Source organism: Epinephelus moara, chromosome 12, assembly GCF_006386435.1.
Source record: "Epinephelus moara isolate mb chromosome 12, YSFRI_EMoa_1.0, whole genome shotgun sequence".
Lineage (NCBI taxonomy): Eukaryota > Metazoa > Chordata > Actinopteri > Perciformes > Serranidae > Epinephelus > Epinephelus moara.
In genome coordinates, this window is record NC_065517.1 from 25,794,764 (window position 1) to 25,814,222 (window position 19,459).

Below are 19,459 nucleotides of genomic sequence, written 5' to 3' on the forward strand. Positions count from 1 at the left end.
AGAAAAGACACACCTACACACAAACACACACACACACACACACACACACACACCTGAAAGGAGCAGTCCTCCAGCTTCTGCACCAGGTTGTCCCATCTATGTGCAAGCTCCTCTGTGTCTGTCTCAATCTTGGCTCCGGCCTCAGGGCTCCGTAGTAGCGATATTACATCCCGTCCTGCATCGGACAGCTGGTCAAGAGTCCTCCTCTTCTTTTCCATGTCTTCCTTTAAAATCTACAGGATTGAATCACAAAAACATATCAAAGCCTACACTAAAAACAGAAACCTTATTACTGTATTGAAGTTCACAAATTAATGGTAGTTAGTTGTTTTGTAGTTGCAGCAGCAGCATGACAACCACAAATACTTGCCAGACGACTTACTGCTAATCGGCGCACATTGGTATTCATTTCACTCGGGTCCTTAAAGTTGCTGGTCTGTACTTCACTCAAGGCCTCTTCTTTTTCTGCCAACCAAGCTCCAAACAAACTCTACAGAGGAGGTGGGAAAACAGCATGAACTTAAACTACTTAGTACAAACAGAGACTTGGTGTCCAGGAGCCTGGGTAACGTGTATAAAAAGGCTTGAAATCTGAACTCAGCAATCAGGTCAACATCTAAATTCAAAACCAGATACATTTCTTGCTCAAACCACAATGTGTTCAGGGTTAAATAGGAATGGCAGGATGAGGAAAATAAAGTTTTGATGTGACACTTCATGTTAAAGTAAAAATAGTGGATCTGAAACATTGGCAGATTTACTGTGGGCTGAATTCAGTTAACTCATGAAATGTAGAACTGAACACTGTCTTTCAAGTGGCTTTAACAGTGGATTTAAATGACACTGTGGGCTTTTCTCTGCACCTCAGTAAATCTCAATGTGAGCATGCTTGATTATTTAACCAGGAGGAAGGAAAGAAACAATGCACATGTATGTGTAAGAGGGAGAGCTTTCACATGTCCTACCTGGTCTGATGTAAGCTGCTGCCACACCATGAAGACTTCCTGGAGCTTGTGCCACCGCTCCTCTGTCCAGCGACAGACAGCCGCCCAGCGCTCACCCAGAGACTTAAATGCAGGATGAAGACAATCATCAATTACAAACATGGTTGTTCTCTGACACATTCACATAGACTGTCAGGCTGACAACTCACTTGTAGTTGCTCCTCCAGTGCAGCAGTGGCGCTCTCACCGCTGTTCTCATCTACCACAACCACCATGTGTGTTAGAGAGTTGACCTTCACCTGCTCCGCCTCCAAGTCGTTCTGAAGCTCCTGAACGGAACGCAAACAGTGAATTCAGCACGGTCACACATTATCCATTAACAGAGCTGGCAGAGAAGCCACTTAACTTTATGGTGACAACATGGAGACAGTGAGTGAGTCATGAAAGTTCAGGATCAGACATGTGACAAAGTGGTCATAAGACTGTTTTAGGTGAAGTGCAGCAAGACTGACGGGTTTTTTTGTATTCTACTTCCTGTCCAGGATAAATATATTAATCGTCCGTCATTGACAAGATTCATGCAAGAGAAGCAATTTGGCAGAAAATGTTTGAATGTGAATGTTTACTTTGTGCTGCTCTATCTGTTCTTTGTAGAGCTCCAGGTCTTTAGCTGCCGGTTCTGTCTCTATCTTTCTGATTCGCTCCTCCGTCAGTGTCAGCCAATCAGAGAGCTGCTGTAACTGCTGCTGCTGGAGATCCATCAGGACTTCATGGAGCCTGGAAAGGGAGAAAGTCAGAGAGACAGGGAGTTGGGTGTGTAGTGGAAGAAAGGACATGAAGGTTACCAGTGTAATCATTTTAAGGTGAAACTTCCTGTTCAGCTAGTTATTTAACTGCCTCACAGTAACACAGACACCAAAATAAGAGACAATGCTGTATACAGACTCCACGGACAATGAGTCATGGCACGCAAGAGCACATATAATCAGGGTCAACAAATGCTCTACTGGACACCATGAATACGATTTATGAACAACTGTGTTGTTGTGTGTGTGTGTGTGTGTGTGTGTGTGTGTGTGTGTGTGTGTGTGTGTGTGTGTGATTGAAGCATCATAAACCTTGATAACACAGATTGAGCGTTAGACTTGTTAGGCCTTGGGGGCCTCGAGGCATATCCGGTGTCACCTTCACACAGTTTGCAGCCTTGCAAGCGCGTTGTTCACAGGAAAAACTCATTAACATCTGAGAGAAAAATGACCTCCACTGGGCAATTTGTGCCTCATGATGTGACGGCACTGCACTACTACAAAAGGACTTCACAGATTTTTGAGATCTAAGTCTTATTTTTCTATTTTATTTTTTTTTAATGACATCACAATGGAATTATCTCACTTGTTTCAAACACAAATAAAATAAAATCATGTGATGTCTGCAAATTATCAATAGCAAGAAGTACTGCAATACTTCTACAGGACTAAAGCAAGTCTATGTGTATGTGTATGTGTGTGTGTGTGTGTGTGTGTGTGTGTGTGTGTGTGTGTGTGTGTGTGTGTGTGTGTGTACCTGGCCTGACGATCCATGCTGGCCACTCGGAGGTTCTCCCAGCGGGAGTTGAGAAGGCTCATCTGCTCCCTGATTTCCTCTTCTTCCTCATCTGTCAGATTACCCTGAGCAATCAGTTGGTTTCCCGCCTGGAGCACATTACCCACACTGCTTTGGTGCGCTGTCAGCTCCATCATGAAGGCCTTTTGGGGAAAAGAGATACAGTTTCAATTTAAAACGCTGGTCTTCCAGACAAATTGTTTGCTGGAAACAAAACAGCCCTGGGACCCACTATCTATATGTACACTACATTAAGGTATAAGAGACAGTGTAGAACCATGTGCCCTGAAAATTATCCAGATGCAGTCTAACATGGAGACCTAACATTGCTTATATAATCTGAGGCTGCATGCTGGCACTTGGCTTCGGCATACTAAAGTCTAGATGCTTCTCTCCCCATCCTCTTGCTTCACTTGATATAACACTTAATAATGCCCTGCAGAAGCACGGGGCATCACCTCCGCACCCTTGCATTTGCGAATGTTGCTGTAGCAACAGTCAGACAAGCCTGCAAGCACAAAATGAAGAGCGGACTCTGTCAGGCAGCCAACTGAGGCCAATTGCAAAACAAAAGAGGAAGGAGAAAACGCTTCAAGAAAAAAATACAAGAGCAACTTCAGTCTTCAGTTTGGCTGCTTCTTAACTCCTCAGAGAAGCTTCTTTTCACTTGTGAGCAATATGAAGCCCAGTGAATTGAGTTATTGTCTGTTTTTTTGTGAGCTCTCTGGATGAGTAAGCATTTTTGACTGCACCTCTGAGCACATTGTTTTTGATTAGGCTTTGCAGGAGAAGTTGGAGTAAGTATGTGAACAACAAGGCCGAAACAAACTGGATTGATTTTTTCAGACCTCCTGAAAAGCCTGGCTGTTAAAGAGGCTTTGGGTCTCGCTGCTCTCAGTCGCACTACCAGCTTTCTGCTTTGACCTGGATTCCAGACATTAGACTTCACAAATATTCACATTTCAGCCAAGGGAATCCAGCCAAAGCCCCTTTACACACATGCACAGACACAAACCCTGCAGCTACGCCTTCTCAAGCAAGCAAGCGAGTTGTGCGCCAGGGCACCATGGGGTGCTGTGCGCCACTGCTCTCAGCAGAATTCCTGGCATTCCCAACATGTACGGAGCATGTACTGTTTGTGGGAAGCTTCAATCTCTTGGCCACTATCTTCTGTCTCAACAATGGAGAGTGACAGGTCATAGACAAAAAACTGGTGCACAAATAAGTGTCATCCTTTGTTTATAAAATACTGTACATGTCCATTTCATAAAAGGCTATGAGCATCTAGGTTTTTTAGATTTAGACAGTTAGGAACTTGTCATCTACTAACCATTGAGAAGCACCACACAATTTATCAATTTATCACTTTTTTTATAGTGATAGCAATCTCAGATACATTCACACATTACATTTGATAAGTAACACTGCTGTTTGCACCTCTGTCTACATGTACATGCATGTTTACATTTCTGCAAGCCTTACGTGAGCCTGCAGGTCTCATCCTACCTCATGCGTGTGAAACTGCTCTTTGACTTCTTCCACATCGTCCGACACCTCCTCCTGAATCTGCAGGGCATCCTCTGCTGACAGCAGCCAGGTCAGTACCTCCTCTAGCGTGGTCTGGTAGCTGTCCAGGTCTACATCCAAGAGGCTGTCCATCTCCCCTTCTGTCTCTGTTAGGGTGCTGGGGGTCTCGGGTCGGGGGCTGCTGCCTGCTTCCTCCATTTGAACATTCTGGAAAACATGAGGCAAGAGATGAAGGCATTGGTTGACCATGTTGACCAGAAGTTGACAAAGTTTTCCTTTTGGGACATAATGTGCAGTTGAAAACAGGTAATAAATCACAATACATGTTATCGCAATTCTCAGCATACAGTAAAATGTTTAAAATTGCAATATATTGTATAGAGACTCATGATGATATTGTATCATATGGCCACTGGTATTTTTGTCTCCAATGGGGTTTTTAATTGTTATTTGCGACACACAGCCTCTTGCCTATTTATGGTCGGCTCTGTGCGTTGTCATGGAGACATTGTACACAAACCATTTTGCCAATAGTTTGCAAGCTTGTAGATGCACGGCCAAAAGAAAATCCCACATTTCTGGTCGGAAGGAGAAAAACACGGTCTTTAAAACATTATGACAGACTTGGATGTCAACAGGTTTTTGGATATGCGCAAATATCACAATGTCAACCTTTACAAGAAGGTGGCTGAAAGAATAAAAGGGGGAGGTGTGTTGCAACAATCGAACAAGTTGAAAAAATCCTGTTCTGATGTTAAGAAGCAGAACAGCACAAGCAGGTCCAGTCGTTCCACTTTTCCACATTTTGATGTGATAAACGACACCTTAGGGCACATTAACTGGGGTATGCACAGCTGCTTGTAAACGAGAGAGTAAGTGGAATATTCATTTTCATTAGCCATGTAAACTGCTTAGTAGAAATATTGTCTTTTTCAGAACAAGGGCAAAAATAGCATTGATAGCATTGAACAGGAGGAATGTGAGTTTTTGCCTCCCTGATATGTCACATAAACACAAAATGCTCTCAGGACAATGATGTCTATGAAACACAGCCATGCACAAAAGCTTCATTTGTCCTTCAGCCTGATTTTCATCTGTGCACATCAGTTAGTGAGTTTTAAAATAGAGCCAGACATCTAGGAGGGGCCTGTGCAGCTCTGGAGCACGCAGAGCGACCTGCCCTGCTCAGTTGAGGAAAAAAACAGAAACAACTGCGGGCCTATTATAGGATGCTGGGAGGTGCCCCTGACACGCTGGGCAGGTCATTCCTCATTCTAGGAATAGCAGTAGGTTTGAAACACAGGGGCATCCTGGGTAAAGTTGGGTGTGCAGTCAGAGAGATGGATGGTGAAGCTTCACAGCGGAAGTAGGACAGATGTTTTAATGTGACACATGTGTATTAAACAAAACTTTAGACCTAAGTGGAGAGATAACTTTGTTATGTAATGACAGGAGTCTTGTCAGCACAGTGTCCTTCAACAGGAACTTCCCTGGCTACATTCCTTAGTCTAACATCATAACAGAACTAATTCATTTATATTTTCAGCACGATCCCACTTCTGAATTCCATTAAATACAGAGCTGTTTCACACTATGCAAACATTTGTAGACAACTGAAATTACAAACTATTCCAGGTTTCCATTTTTCTGAGGGAACATAGGAAAAAGTTCAACAGAGCTCGACAAATCTGTCTGGAGCTGAAATGAACAGGAGATAAAATCTTTACAGCAGCAGCCGTGCCAAGTCGAAGATGACAGAAATGCTAATGGGTGTGTCGAGACTGGTACAGTAACAAGTCAAATGGATCTTTGTTTTCCAGGCTGAAATTACACAGCGGTAATGTCTGTGTAGCGAACTCAGGAAAAGGTCACCTGCTGAAAATATTCAATGACCTTTTGGATATTTGGGGGTAATAAAAACACTGTAAGCCCTTATGTTAGACTAGTGTAGGCTGGCAAGGACAAAGCAACAATGAGAAAAAGAAAGACAAGGGAGAGGGGGAGAGAAAACTGCAGCCTTGGTCTATTTATTGACTCGAATGGCTGTAAAATAGCTGTGGTCTGGCTCAACAGAACTCTTTATTATCACCAGATGATTTGCTCAACGCGATCCCTGCATTCATCACTTCTGCAGTTGTGATTCTGGAGCATGTAATGCATCATTATGCATACATCAGTGCACTTAGCATCAGTGATATTCCAACTTTGACGGTGATGCAATAAAATTTAATTAGATCCTTAACCAATGTTGATATCGATATTAAAACCAATCTTACACTAACATCAACATTAAGAATTCTACAACAATATCATGAACCTAAAATTAAGGGAAGGACCAAACACAGTCATCAGAAACAAAGAGCCTTTCTTTTTCCTCCACTCAGTCTCACAACCAGCAGCATTACGCATCACTTCCTATGGAGGAAGGAACTGTGCCAGGAAAGTAAACCCCTTGTTGGACCAATCAGGACACTATTTAAAAAGACTTTTCCAGCTCTCGTTCCAGGACGTGTGAAGTATGTGCCCATGGGCAATAAAAACTTAAGAGGTGGTTTCGGGATTTTCTGACTTCTGACTACAAACCTCTGAATCGAGCCGCCCCAGGGATGTATGTGAATGAAAGAAATTACATTTTTTGGAGGGGATGCAGCTTGGTCTGTTGCAGTTATAAAGGAATTAAGAGTACAACCAGGATCACAATCACTAGTCCAACTGAATCAAGACAAGACAGACTGAAATACTCACAGATGTTAAACAAGGAACAGTGTCAGTATGTGCATGTCAGTCACCCGCCCACCAGCATTTTTAATGCTTAAATAACCTTCCCTGTCAGCTCTCTGCACACACTCCTATTCTCACCAATTTATTCCCTCATTTCCTTCCATCCCTTTACAGCTCTGTGTTTCCAGCAGCATGCAGTTCGGTCTGTTGGCTAATGTCAGAGGGGTGAGTCATGGCTCTGCTCCCTATTTGCCTGCGCCTGCTGTGCTTTTCATGAGCAGGGCTGGAGAGAATGAAGGAGATGGCTTTTTCAGTGTGGGAGTGACTCATTCTATCTGGAAACACACAATGAGACACTTCACAGTATTCCTTATGCTTGCACATAACAGCATCTGTGGCCTTCTAACTGAATGTTATCAGAAACATAACACAGCAGTAAAGGTTGAAGCAGTGGTGGGTTCAAATTCTTTTTCGCAGCTTCAGCTTTTCAGTTGTTGAAGCTGACGTTCAGGAGCTGAACGATCATCTCTGTTCACAGTAAGAGATAACGGTTTGTTTACACCGGCACAGACAGTTTCAGAGCCTGTGTCTTCAAGACCCCCTCCCTGAAAGCCTAGTCTGCTCTGATTGGTAAGGCTTCCAGGTCTTCAGTATCTCTGCTTCGTCATTGCAGCCAGGGAATGACTGTAACTAAGTATAACAGCACTTTCTACCATGAAAAATCACCAATGAAAGCTTCTAAGCCAAAATCTTCAGGACAGGACGTTGTAGCATGAATATGATCCAAAACTGGGAACCAAGGCAACCAAGTTTACAAGTTTCCCTGACGTTAGTATATAGCTTCATGTAGCAGTGTTGACTACGTAATATAAACATTTGCAGTAGCATGCCTGGAGTAAAAATATTAAATCGCAAGCTGACGTCAGCTTGTTCCAAAATTAGAAAACAACACTAGAAACAGAGCATTCAGAATGGCCTGAGGCCTTAGGTTTTTGATTACTTTTAGACATGTTTACCTGATTATTTGAAACTTTGGCCATATACACCAGAAAATAAGGAAAAGCATGATAGATCTCCTTTAAGAGACAGACCTTTTGATTCCAGTTAGAAATTCCTTAAGTTTGGACTCACTGAGCTTTTGTCTACATTGCTGGTTACCAGCTGTGGATTTTCAAAGTTTGCACATGAAGGGGCACCCTAAAAAACAGATGTAGCCATGGACACAGGTGAGCACCTTTTTGTGTGAGCAGTTTACAAAGCTGTTAGAATAGTACTCTCTTTGGTTTAAAGCCATAAAACCTTCCCACTCTGCACCAAAATCATAACTCAGAAAAGCCTGTGCTGTCTCTATCCTCCTGTATCATATCACATGAAGTAAAAACTGTAACCTGCTGTGTTGTGTTTGTTTGTTTTTTTACCTGAGCACTGAGGCCTGGACCTGAGTCCTCAGACTCCACTTTGTATTTGCGCGGCAGGGTCTCCACTTCTCTGATAGCTTCCATGCTCACGTCTTTGGGCAGCACAGCGAACAGCGACGTTACGTACATGATGATGGACTTCTTATCTGGTAACTGCACCGCCACGTCTGAGAAAGAGAGGGTGGCATGATGGGGAAGGGGGAAGGTTTAATGTAGGGTAGAAAGATCAGAGATAGAAAAAAAGCATGAGAAGCAGGAGGGACAGAGTGTGGAGTAGTAAGGTGAAAATTGCATGGGGAAAAAAGCAGCATGGTGGATGAGTGATAGCAGTTAAGGGTGACAGGAGGAGATGAGATGGGAAGGAAGGTGTTGGGGGTGGGGGGGCAGGTTAAGGCAAGTTGTGCTGATCAAACCGGGCTTTGACACAGGTCAGGCTAGACTACCTCTCGGTCATGACCTAACAAGAAGTGTCTGAATACAGACAGCTCCAGTACATGCACTCTGGGGATCTACAGGTGCTCCATGAGAGAGAAAAAAACATTTGGAGCAAACACAGCTTCCTACAAATCTTCAGCCAAAGACAACACCAAGGTATTTGCTCCACCGTGAGTGTATCCAACTGCTGGCAGGGCATAAAGGCAGGCTTCATGAACACAAACCATGTTTTAATATGTGGGAATTTTGGATAATAAAAGGAACGTCATTCCATATCCAACTATTCTCTGGGACTACTATAAAAGGTATTCGACAGGTGCCTTTTCTTTTAAAACTAATACTTACATTTCCATAAAAAAAAAACTTTCTACAGTTATTCCTGCTCAAATAAATACAGCTGACCTCTGTGTACAAAGTGGGAAAGTGTTAAATGGAATACTTCCCACCCAATAACAGACCCCTATGAATTAAATTCCTCAAGAATTTCCTCCATTTTTTGATTCTTTGCTCAATGTGGAGGCATGCACATAAACAAAGTTTTCTCCACAAGTTCAATATAACACAGGTTGAGTAATTGCTACAAGAAATTATCATTTGGTGGTGAAGTATTCCTTTAAAACAGCTCCCTGTGGCCGTACCTTCAGGATCCAGCAGCCTCTCAATAGCCAGCTGGTCTTTGGCTACAGTGAAGGCATGGTCCAGTCGCTCGACAGGGCTCATTCTGACCACCTGATCCCAGCTGAATGCATTTGGCCTGAAGACACAAAGAACAGTGGTGATGAGAGCTGTAACATGAAGACACTGACATCCAGGGTTTCCATTATCAAGGTTCGTCTCACATAATTCATAAAACACATATTATATCCACATAAATATGCACATTTCTTTAAGTACTGCCGCTGTTGGAGTGAAGGTAAATCTGAAACACAGATAAAAATTTAAGTCTTTACCTGAATTGTTTAATACACATAAAACATGTTGGTTTTTTTTGTAGATTAAGGGGGTGGAAATTTCTAAATTAATTTCTTAAATTCATAAATGACCTTTTCCCATATTCCTTGTGCGGAAAAAAGAGGCAAATATTTTAAACATATATGTGTCCTCCACACAGAAAAGACTCTTCCCTTAGGGGTGCAGTGGGGACTTGTGTTGAAGCCAGTTGGGTGTGGAATGTGTGTGTTCAGTGATCCACCTAAACCCCAGCCCAGGTCTAAAACAACACTGGCCTTTCTCACAGCTCACAGGCCTGTGTCTAAGTGTGTGTGTGTGTGTGTGTGTGTGTGTGTGTGTGTGTGTGTGTGCATGCATGTCGCTGGTAAGGACAAGGGGTTACAGAAAGCGGGGAAAACACCCCTGACGCTTCACTCATTCTCTTTCTTCACACACAACAGCGTATACACACACACACCGAGCGTGTGCAAACAGTAGCATGGCAGGCGTAAACAGAACAAGTCAAGCAGTGTACACACACCCGGCAGGCGCTGACCTGACAACCTGACCTCCCGCCACTTACACAGCCCGGGTATCCTCACAATTGCTCCCTCTCACACACACACACACACAGGCCTTGAAGACATTTTGAAGTCTTGAGTCAATGGGCATATGTCAAATATGCAATGTCAACTTTAAGCCAAATATTCATCCCACAGCAACAATATATGAGAATATGGAAAATGCAGTCTCACAAAACTTGGTATGCAAGAAGTCTATTCAAACTAAATGTAGTGGAAAACAAAGACATGAATGTAAAGAAAATCTTCACACTGGTTTCATCGGATCACTGCAGAAATTTTGTTTGTTACCATGACCACATTTTGCACTCCAGCAGCCCCAGAATCTACGATTCCTCCTCACCTGAAGTGGTGTAGGATGCTGTTGAGAGCCAGGCCGTCGGCCCAGCTGGTGGTGAAGTTCAGCACATTGACTTCTGGGTGTGAGCGGGTGCACTGGCGTACCCAGCTCAGTAAGATTTTCTCACTGTTGGTCTGCTGCAGGTTGGACATGATGTCCTTCATGATGTCTTTAACCTACATGACCATGAAGAATTACACATTAATACAGGTGTAAAAAAAAACAAAAAAAACACAAGAGTAACAACATGCAATTTTGCACATTTTGATTCAATTTCTTTGCAAGAATTCAAATATTTGTTCAGAGCTCCTAGACTTTGGAATGACCTGCCTGAGGAGACGTTTTAATTCTTCTTCCCCTGTTTGTGTTTGGATCTTAGTTCATGTCATCCTCTCTATTCTCTTTCGTCTCATACCAACTGCTTTATTCTGGATGTGTACTGTCTTTGTTGAAATGAAAACTGATAATCATTCTAATGATCCTGTTATGGCATAAGCATCAGCAGCAAGTAAAACCTCTTAACTATTTTCTTAAGTTGCTATTCTTAATTTCAACAGGTCAAACTTACACAAAGCAGTGGATCATTAACACGTTACATGCATACACGCATGTGTGCACATTGATACAAATTTTCCATCATCTGTTTTTTAACACACTGGATCGTCAGTGAACTGTGAGTTCACAGTCAGAGCAAACATTAATGAGCCTTTGTGTGTGTGTGTGCAGGATGTGGTTGGAAAGAAAGGAACAGCATGTGTGCATCTATATGTGTGCTCACCTGCCAGTGAAGAATAATGCTCCAGATGAGGCCCAAAGTCAGCTTGTGGTTCCCGTCCACAATATCTGTCCCTCCTATGTTTACCAGATCAACCTGAAAGCAATGAAGAGAAGATTAAGAGTTCCAATCTGTTATATTGAAGTTCAATCAATATATGGAACATGAACAACTCTCTCTCAAAACCAGAAACAAGAGAAGTAAGTCTCAAATTTGTGATGTCATCAAGTAAGAAGTCTGGAGCTGCTGAATGAATGGAAGTCTGATTTTGTGGACCCTCTACTGTAGTGTTCTCAGTTGTGAAACAGAAAATGTACCCATATAATTAACACATTGCCCTGTCTGCTCTCACTGTCATCGAGAACACCTTTCCTAACTCTTTGTCGATGGAGCAGCTCCTGACTTTATACTTAATGACATCGCAAGTTTGAGACTTACTAATCTGATTTCTGGCTTTGAGAGAGAGTAGCTCATGTTCACAAATACTGACTGAACTTTACCAGGCCATGGAAATAACATATTGGAGTTCATAATTTAGGTGGTTGCACTTAAATAAGTAATGGTATAAAGTTGGAAGTAGAAACAAAACAATTCTTGTTTTCAGCAGATTAGTTGGGAAGCCACCCCAGTTGCACACAACATAAAAAAAAAAAAGTGAAAATCTTTTGTTTGCTATAATCATAATATCCTTTCAAAATTAAGCACATTAGGCACTTACAAACCCCTTAAAGCAGAGTCCTGAATCGTGTCGGGTACCCAAGCAAGTGACCCGCAAAAAATGCGATTCGAGGGTGGTATTTTGTCTTAATTTTATTTCTGAGTTCAGTTCTGGGTCAAACAAGGACCATGCAGATCGGATCACGGGTGCCAGATGATAAATATATTAAAATAAATTGAAAATAATACTAATTTAATTCAGTGTTTTAATGTTTTAATTGTGTGACTGCTGACTTTGTGCATCAGCGCTGTCTTCTGCACCAGCTGGAGTATGAGAGCCACTTCAATCAGATACATTACTAATAGGCACGTTAACTGTGGAGATGTGCTGCTCAGTGGTATGAGAATGAGCATAACTATTCATTTAATTTGTATGTCCTAAATTACCTTCACTTAAAAATACATTATCTTAGTTTCCCATGTATTAAATATCCCAAAATGATCACTTTAAACCTTAATAATTAACTGAATTATGTGAACAGTGCACGGTTATTATAGGATTTGTGGTTTTCGATCAGGCCGCAGATCTTGTATTGACGGGTTGGGTCGGATTGTGGAACTTATTGGTCATATGAGTGGGTGTTGAGGCGGGTGCAGTCTTGGTTCAGGAGTGGGTCTTAAAAATCAGACCCTTGCAAGACTCTGCCTTAAAAGTAACACATAAAAGTATCTGAGTTTCTTTGTGTTGTGGAAGAGCACATAAAATTGCTTTGACTCTTTGTGAGTGTCCACACTGTTACAGCTGAAAACATCTGAACCATGCATTACCATCACACAGTGAATTACACCACTCTAACTACACCCTTCCAATGCTACCTTTTAAGTGTGTCTGCAGCCATGTCAGACACTTATCATACGAGGTGAGGCCAGACAAGTGCAGACTGATTACATGTAAATATTTTGGAGATGATCAAGGCACAGAGTGGAACATGAGGTCAAGTGTCTGGTCAAACTAAAACGTGACCTCTGTGTCTATGGCACAGCTGACCTCTGACCCATCTCAAGTCCCAATTAACTCCATCCTGCCACACTATCCCTTCTCTGCCTTTCTTTCTGTGCCTCTATTTCTCTCTCACACACAGAACCTCACATACACAGTTCAGCACACTTCTGCATCTGTGTGTACTCTTCTATCCCTAACTTCTAAACTGGGACATACTTTTCTGTGAACTCAAGTTTTCCCAAGAGTTTTTAAAAAGGCGTTTGAAGCGACAAGCAACACTCCATGACATACATTTAACCTCTGGCCATTGGACAACAGAAATGGAATAAATGATACTGTAACATCAGTTCATCAGATGCAGCTTTAGACTTTTTTCCACAGCTAGTACATGACATCAAAGTGAAGCACACTTCAATGATAAATGTGGCGTCTTTACTTTAAAGTAGAAACATTGAGTATCTTTATAATATCTATTTATTTTCAAAAACTTCTAAAGCCTTATTTCATTTTCTCCAGTTAGCAGACTTAAAAGGCTCGTGGGAACTCTGGCCTTCACTGCCAGCTGACAGTCTCTGGCTCTTAGAGGAGAGAAAGCAGCAGGGGTTGCATGCAAACTCCTGCCTCTGCTACTTCCCAATAGCATGGCCTTCCCATTATCTCCCACTGCTAAGGTCAAGGCATTAAGACCAACTATTGTACACAGAGAAAAGGAGGGAGGGAAGAGGCAGCAAAGGAGTGAGGGAGCCAGACAAAGAAATAGACAGACCTCAATGTAGAAAAAATGACACATTCAAATAGATAAGTACAAATTCAGCTAGTGTGAGACAGTGCCAAACATACCACAGCCAAAGACTTTGTGGGTTTTAACTGCAACAAAACACAAAAGCAGCTAAGTTTACAGTTTCCTGTGGTTCCCTTTTTCTAACTGTACCGTGCTGTACTGTGTGGCCAAAATGAAACCCTGCAGACTCAAAGGCACCTGGTTCAGAACCACATGTCTCTGATTTGACTAAAAGCATCCACCAAACAGCAGCCGATGTAACAATAGCATCAAAAAAAAAAAAAAAAAAAAAATACTCACATTATTTTGATGCAGGACTTGAAGTACTTTGTTGACGTTGTTGAGAGCGTGCACTCTGGTGGATCCTCTCTCTTTGGTCTGAGGAACAGGAAACAAGAGCACAAATCAGGTGATGGCATGTTCAGGGTTTACGAGCCAACCAAAAGGCTGCAGGAATATTTGTCAGTTCATGAAATCAGTGAAGTAATTCCTTAGAGTCTACAACACATTTATTTACACTCATTCACATTACTGACAGGAGATATAATAGTACAATGTACAACGTGAGTCATACCTTAACCAAGGAAAAGTATGCCATCACTCAGCACAGTGTTCCTCGCCATATATTCAACACAGCCATTATGCTATCAGCAGTGTCTACAGGACAACTTATGGAAAGAATGGCGAGATGAACAGCTGCCAACTGCAAATCCCTTTTAAGTCTTCCCATACCTCAACCAATCATTAGCACCTCATTACAGCATTAGAGAGAGAGGGAAAGAGTGTGTGAGTGTGTGTGTACAGTATCTAGAAAGCAGATATGCTCCTACAGGGGTGACAGGGAGGTGACTGCTTGTAGGTGCATGGCTGGTCACTGTATACACAGTGATGGACACTGAGAAAATGTTTAAATTCTGCTTATCAATAAGAAGTTTTATCAGTTTCTTTACCTCTTTTTTGATACTGTTTGTTGAGAAAGCAGTACACAAGGTATTAATTTAACTTCTTTATTTTTATAGAGGGACAAACTTAAATGCCTTGCTGAAAATAACAGATGTGCAGAACGTACTACAATGTTCTACGTATCTGTAATTGATGAAATGGGAGATGTAATGTGTTTGTGAAACATCTGTTTTTAATTTAGCTGTTTCTATTCAAGCATCCAAAATGCATCTGCTGAGGTCCCCGGTGAGGCTCTAATGTTTACATCAGATTGAAAGTTTGAGTTTACGTGAGGTAAGGCATGTGCTTGTGCTGCCCTGAAAAACATTTCTGTAGTTCAACTGACAAAAAATATTTAGCTGTGTTACCACCCTTGTTTGAATCAGTGTTTTTGCCCTTCTCGTCCAGCTTGATAAAATGCACTCACAAAGCAAATGTGGTTTTTTTTTAGTGCAACAGCTCAAGTTTTCAATCAAGTCAAACTCTGGCAAGCATGTTTGGATAAAGATAAAGTAGAGTGGCGTAAGAATGAGCCCTAAAATCCAGAATTAATTTAGCATTTTTGAACTTGCAGTTCCCTCTTCTCAAAGTCAGTGGGGCTTTTTGAATGGGTTTTTGTTCAGATGCCTGAAATAAGGTCTGTGGTTAACACAAGCGAAAGAAGAGATTATCACACTGTGCTTTAACATAAAATATGTCAGTAAATACCCCATTTGTCTGTGTCTTAAAAAAGGTGGTTGGGGTGTAGAGCAGGCACCCCATGTACAAGGCTGCTGCCACAGCGGCCCGGATTCGAATCCAGCCTGTGGCCCTTTGTTGCATGTCATCCCCCCTCTCTCTCCCCCCATTTCACGCTTACCTGTCCTGTCCATTAAAGGCAAAATGCCCTAAAAATTATCTTTGAAAAACAAAAAAAACAAAAGGTGGTTGCTGACAAGTGGCTAAATGAGACTACAGAATGTCATCATGCTGAACACAGCTTTACAACCTTGTTGTGGTGGTGACGATGAGGTCATGCAACCGCAACATAGTTTTTTTTAAAGCCTAATTGTGGCTTTTTGCTCCCAGCGATTGCATTCATGCTTCAAAAATCATAAAAGTGGTGTTCATTTGTGAAGATTATCTTGCTGAACAAAACATGTAAAAGTATCATAAACTTTTGTTTGCCACAGAGCTTATTTTCTGCAATAATCCAAAAGCAAATGGAAAACCCTCATTCTTTTTTGGAGGGAACCAGGGTGATGTTAACTTTGGCCTACAAAAAAAAAGTTAGCCCTGCAGCACTCTGTTGATACGGTAAATCAATAGTAGTGAAGCTAACAGAATCTCAGATGAGTCATTTCTTAATAATTTGTTAGCTGTTGTCTGCAAACTTTGATACACACAAACACAAACTCACCAGTACAGTGCCAGTGAGACCCTCCAGCAGGTCCAGCAGCTTCCTCCCATCCTTCAGGTCAGAGAACATATCTTTGATGGGCGTCTTCCCCGTCTGATTGGAGAAAACAGCATAACTGGTATGTTTTGTCAACAAGGATGACAGCTGCAGTGTGGCTGCAGCTCAGAAAACAATAACCAGATGTTGTTGCAGCAAGAAATCAATAAACAAGCCAATCGACTAACACACTCAGATAAATGTATGTCAGAGCTAAAAGTATGCTATGCAGACGCAATGTAAAGACTCATAAAAAAGTAGTCCCTCTCAATCGTCACTTGCGACACACTTGAAGTATGCAGCAGTGCATTTATCTGCAGAGACTCTACCCTCTCTGCCTGTATTCATTTCTTTTGTTGTTACGTTCAGGATGTTTATTAGCATGTGCCCCGACTCAGGTGAGGTCAGGACTTAGTAAAAAGGTAGCAACGAGGTTCCAGACTGTAAGCAGCAGCCATCCAAGAGACAAACAAGACTGAATCTGGGACTGGCTTTTACTTTCACTTTCGCTGGACAGCATGTGAAATACCAGTAACCACCATTCTGCATAGTATACCTTTTACTATGAATCGACTATGTCATCAGCTCAGGGAATGTGGATGTTTACAGTGACTGAGAGGAAATTTACATGTCAAAGTGGACTTAAATTCCTTTAAAAGGCATAAGGTCTACATGCATTTTAAAAACTGATTGAAATGTGAAGTTTAGCTTTTTCTTAACAGTTAAGTTTGGAGGAAATCAGAAAGTGTGAAATACAGCAAAGACAAAGTGAAAGTTAAGCAGGACAAAACAGCCGCTACCATAACCACAGACATTGAACATTTTCAAACCATCAAAAGCAGGAAAAAGGAAGACAGAGTGAAACTATGAGCATTTAAGAGCTTCAGAGATTATTCTGGCGAGCCTGAGGAGTACAAATATTTAAACAAGACCACTTCGCAAAATCAACTAAGCATCAGCTAAGCATATTTAACACAATTCGTCTGTATGTTTACAAAAATGAAGACACAGAAATAGAGGACCACACACATGTAAAGCCATTATCACTCTGGCGGAAACTTGTTGCTGTGTAGAATGACAGAGTAAAACATGCATTAAAACAAACTAATGTGTTTAGTTCATTGATCTGGACAATTAAAGTTTGTGCTTCATTTCAACAAGTAAGTAGTATAAAATAAATATATAAACAGTATAAAGGCAACAACATTTACACAACGAGAGGCAAACATTTCAACAGTTTACTCCCCTGCGAGCAGCAAAGCTAGCCTGCTGTAGGCCTGTCCCCCTCTTCAATGTGGGACAAAAGACAAAAATCACAGTCCACAGGGACAGCTTGTTATCAGAAACAGACTCAATATTTTAGGATTGAAACAACCCTCATTTAATCTCACAACTTCAGATATTCAGTCAGAATATCAGGCAGACGAAGCTCTTTAGTTTTAAAATCATTAACTCAGGTTCTCAGACTTTCTGAATACATTTGCATTTTGTAGTGTATTTTAAGTAGTGCAGTTAAAGTTTGGCATTACGTTACCTTGGAGAACTGTGCATTTATCCATTTGGTGAATGTTTTCTTCTGTACTGCATCGTGCTCATCTGTGGAACAGAAAGAAGAGGGGTTGTTAGAAAGATAAACAGGTGTATCAAAACTTGGACATCAGCAGTATGTACCTGTCAGTCTTATGGCAACAGGAAGGTACACTGTTCCCACTCAAAGTCCATTTCTGCTTGTTCATTTCAGGAACCCACTGACCAAATTCACTTTCACACTGACGTGCTGATAAATGGTAATTGTAGCCGGAGGCGTCACGGCTTAAAAGCATCATGATCAATGTGGCTGGAACATCGGAAAATTACAGCAACAAAATGTGGGCAGGATGTGTGTTTGGATAATGCATACAAAATGTCAAAGGTGAGCCCTGGCTGTCAGTAAAAGTAACACACTACAGTGTCCAAAAAAAAAGCCCCCCCCAAAAAATGCCCATCTGCACCTGTGCACACGCCCTTGCCCCTTTATAATGTTCCCCTGGTTTCTGAATCCAATTGTACAAATATTTCACATTCTCTTCCCGCTTGACTCCCTCCCTGCTCCTTCTTTATTCTCTCCAACATGGCTCTCTAATAAGGCCTCATTGTGTGTCAGGCAGAGGGTCAGCTGCTTTGATGTGCCTGGGCGATGGCTGCTGCTGTAATGGATCAGAGTAGCTCATAAAAAGTCTTGGACATGACTTAGAATTTTTTTTTTTTACTTTGCCCTACATTTTAGAAGAATATGGAAGGAAAACAATCAATTTCAATTATCATTATTAAGACTACATTTACATCTTAACAATGTATTTTTGCTTGTGACAGAAAAAAATGGAGAAAATGACATATTAAGATGAATGTTTTGCAATTATAACTGAAGATTAGATTTGGTGGGACAAACTGTGTGATTAGAAAACCTTTGTAGAGGAGGCCTTTGCGTACACCCACAAAGTGTACATTAGTGATAAACAACATGTAATTTCTTTCACCCAAATATGGTCACTTCTGGCTCCAAAAAACAAACAAAGAGGCAATGGCTGAAAGGCCTAACTTAAGGCTTCAAAACAGGAGTCAACAAATCATTGGGGGACATTATCATGGCTACGTCCATTATTTTTACGGTCTATGGTTTTATTTTATTTAAGACACCCTTTTTTGATAACTGTCTCCCTTTTTCTGGGTTGCTCTGCAGTGTTGGCAGCAACTTTCCCTGCAGGTCACTATGCCATTGAATCAGGCTTGAATCAGGGATGTGCATGCACATCTGCATTTGAAGAACAGCCAATAGGAACAACCTAAAGTAAGACAGCCTGCCTCCATACTTTGGACCTTTGTGACTTGTAATGGGCATTTGTCATCACTCTACATGCTTAACAATTAACTCAAAACAAATCAGTATATAAATTATGGAAACAATTCCTTAAATGAAATAAAACAGGACAGGTACTTAGAGGCCATGAAAGTAAAAATCATCTTGCACATAAGAACACACAGTCAAATCACAGGATGTAGACTGGTGGATCATTAGATCATTAAAGACACAGAATAACATTCTTAAACAAGGTTCAGCAGCAGTGTGAACTTCCAAAGCCAAATACAGAACAACAGCATCGACAATAACATTGTACAGAATTGTACGCCTGAGGGAATGGGTACTATCTGTCAGCATCAGAGAACCTGCACGTCAGTGCTTAAGCCTGCCATGTTCTGCAGGTTTAGGTTATGTTTACTTTGTTTCTCTCCCATGTGCCCTTCCTGCTCTCCTAAATAACCAGTGCATTAAGTTGTCAGTCTGCCTCAGAATTGTACACCTGAGGGAACAGGTCAGAAGAAAAATGGAT

The 19,459-nt window shown here is 41.5% G+C and overlaps 1 protein-coding gene across 11 annotated transcripts in view; it reads right to left on the reverse strand.

Moving 5' to 3' along the window:
* The window catches only part of utrn (utrophin), a 242,762-nt gene that overhangs the window by 199,277 nt on the left and 24,026 nt on the right, over nucleotides 1–19,459 (reverse strand). For all 11 annotated transcript variants that reach the window (XM_050059022.1, XM_050059014.1, XM_050059021.1 and 8 more), the window contains 14 exons: nucleotides 17,626–17,687; nucleotides 16,056–16,148; nucleotides 14,015–14,092; nucleotides 11,277–11,369; nucleotides 10,502–10,674; nucleotides 9,286–9,401; nucleotides 8,213–8,379; nucleotides 4,053–4,280; nucleotides 2,508–2,689; nucleotides 1,571–1,721; nucleotides 1,154–1,273; nucleotides 966–1,067; nucleotides 383–490; nucleotides 54–233 (listed from right to left, as the gene is read on the reverse strand). In XM_050059022.1, coding sequence (XP_049914979.1) covers nucleotides 54–233; nucleotides 383–490; nucleotides 966–1,067; nucleotides 1,154–1,273; nucleotides 1,571–1,721; nucleotides 2,508–2,689; nucleotides 4,053–4,280; nucleotides 8,213–8,379; nucleotides 9,286–9,401; nucleotides 10,502–10,674; nucleotides 11,277–11,369; nucleotides 14,015–14,092; nucleotides 16,056–16,148; nucleotides 17,626–17,687 — 1,853 coding nt within the window. The remainder of the gene's footprint in view (nucleotides 1–53; nucleotides 234–382; nucleotides 491–965; nucleotides 1,068–1,153; nucleotides 1,274–1,570; nucleotides 1,722–2,507; nucleotides 2,690–4,052; nucleotides 4,281–8,212; nucleotides 8,380–9,285; nucleotides 9,402–10,501; nucleotides 10,675–11,276; nucleotides 11,370–14,014; nucleotides 14,093–16,055; nucleotides 16,149–17,625; nucleotides 17,688–19,459) is intronic.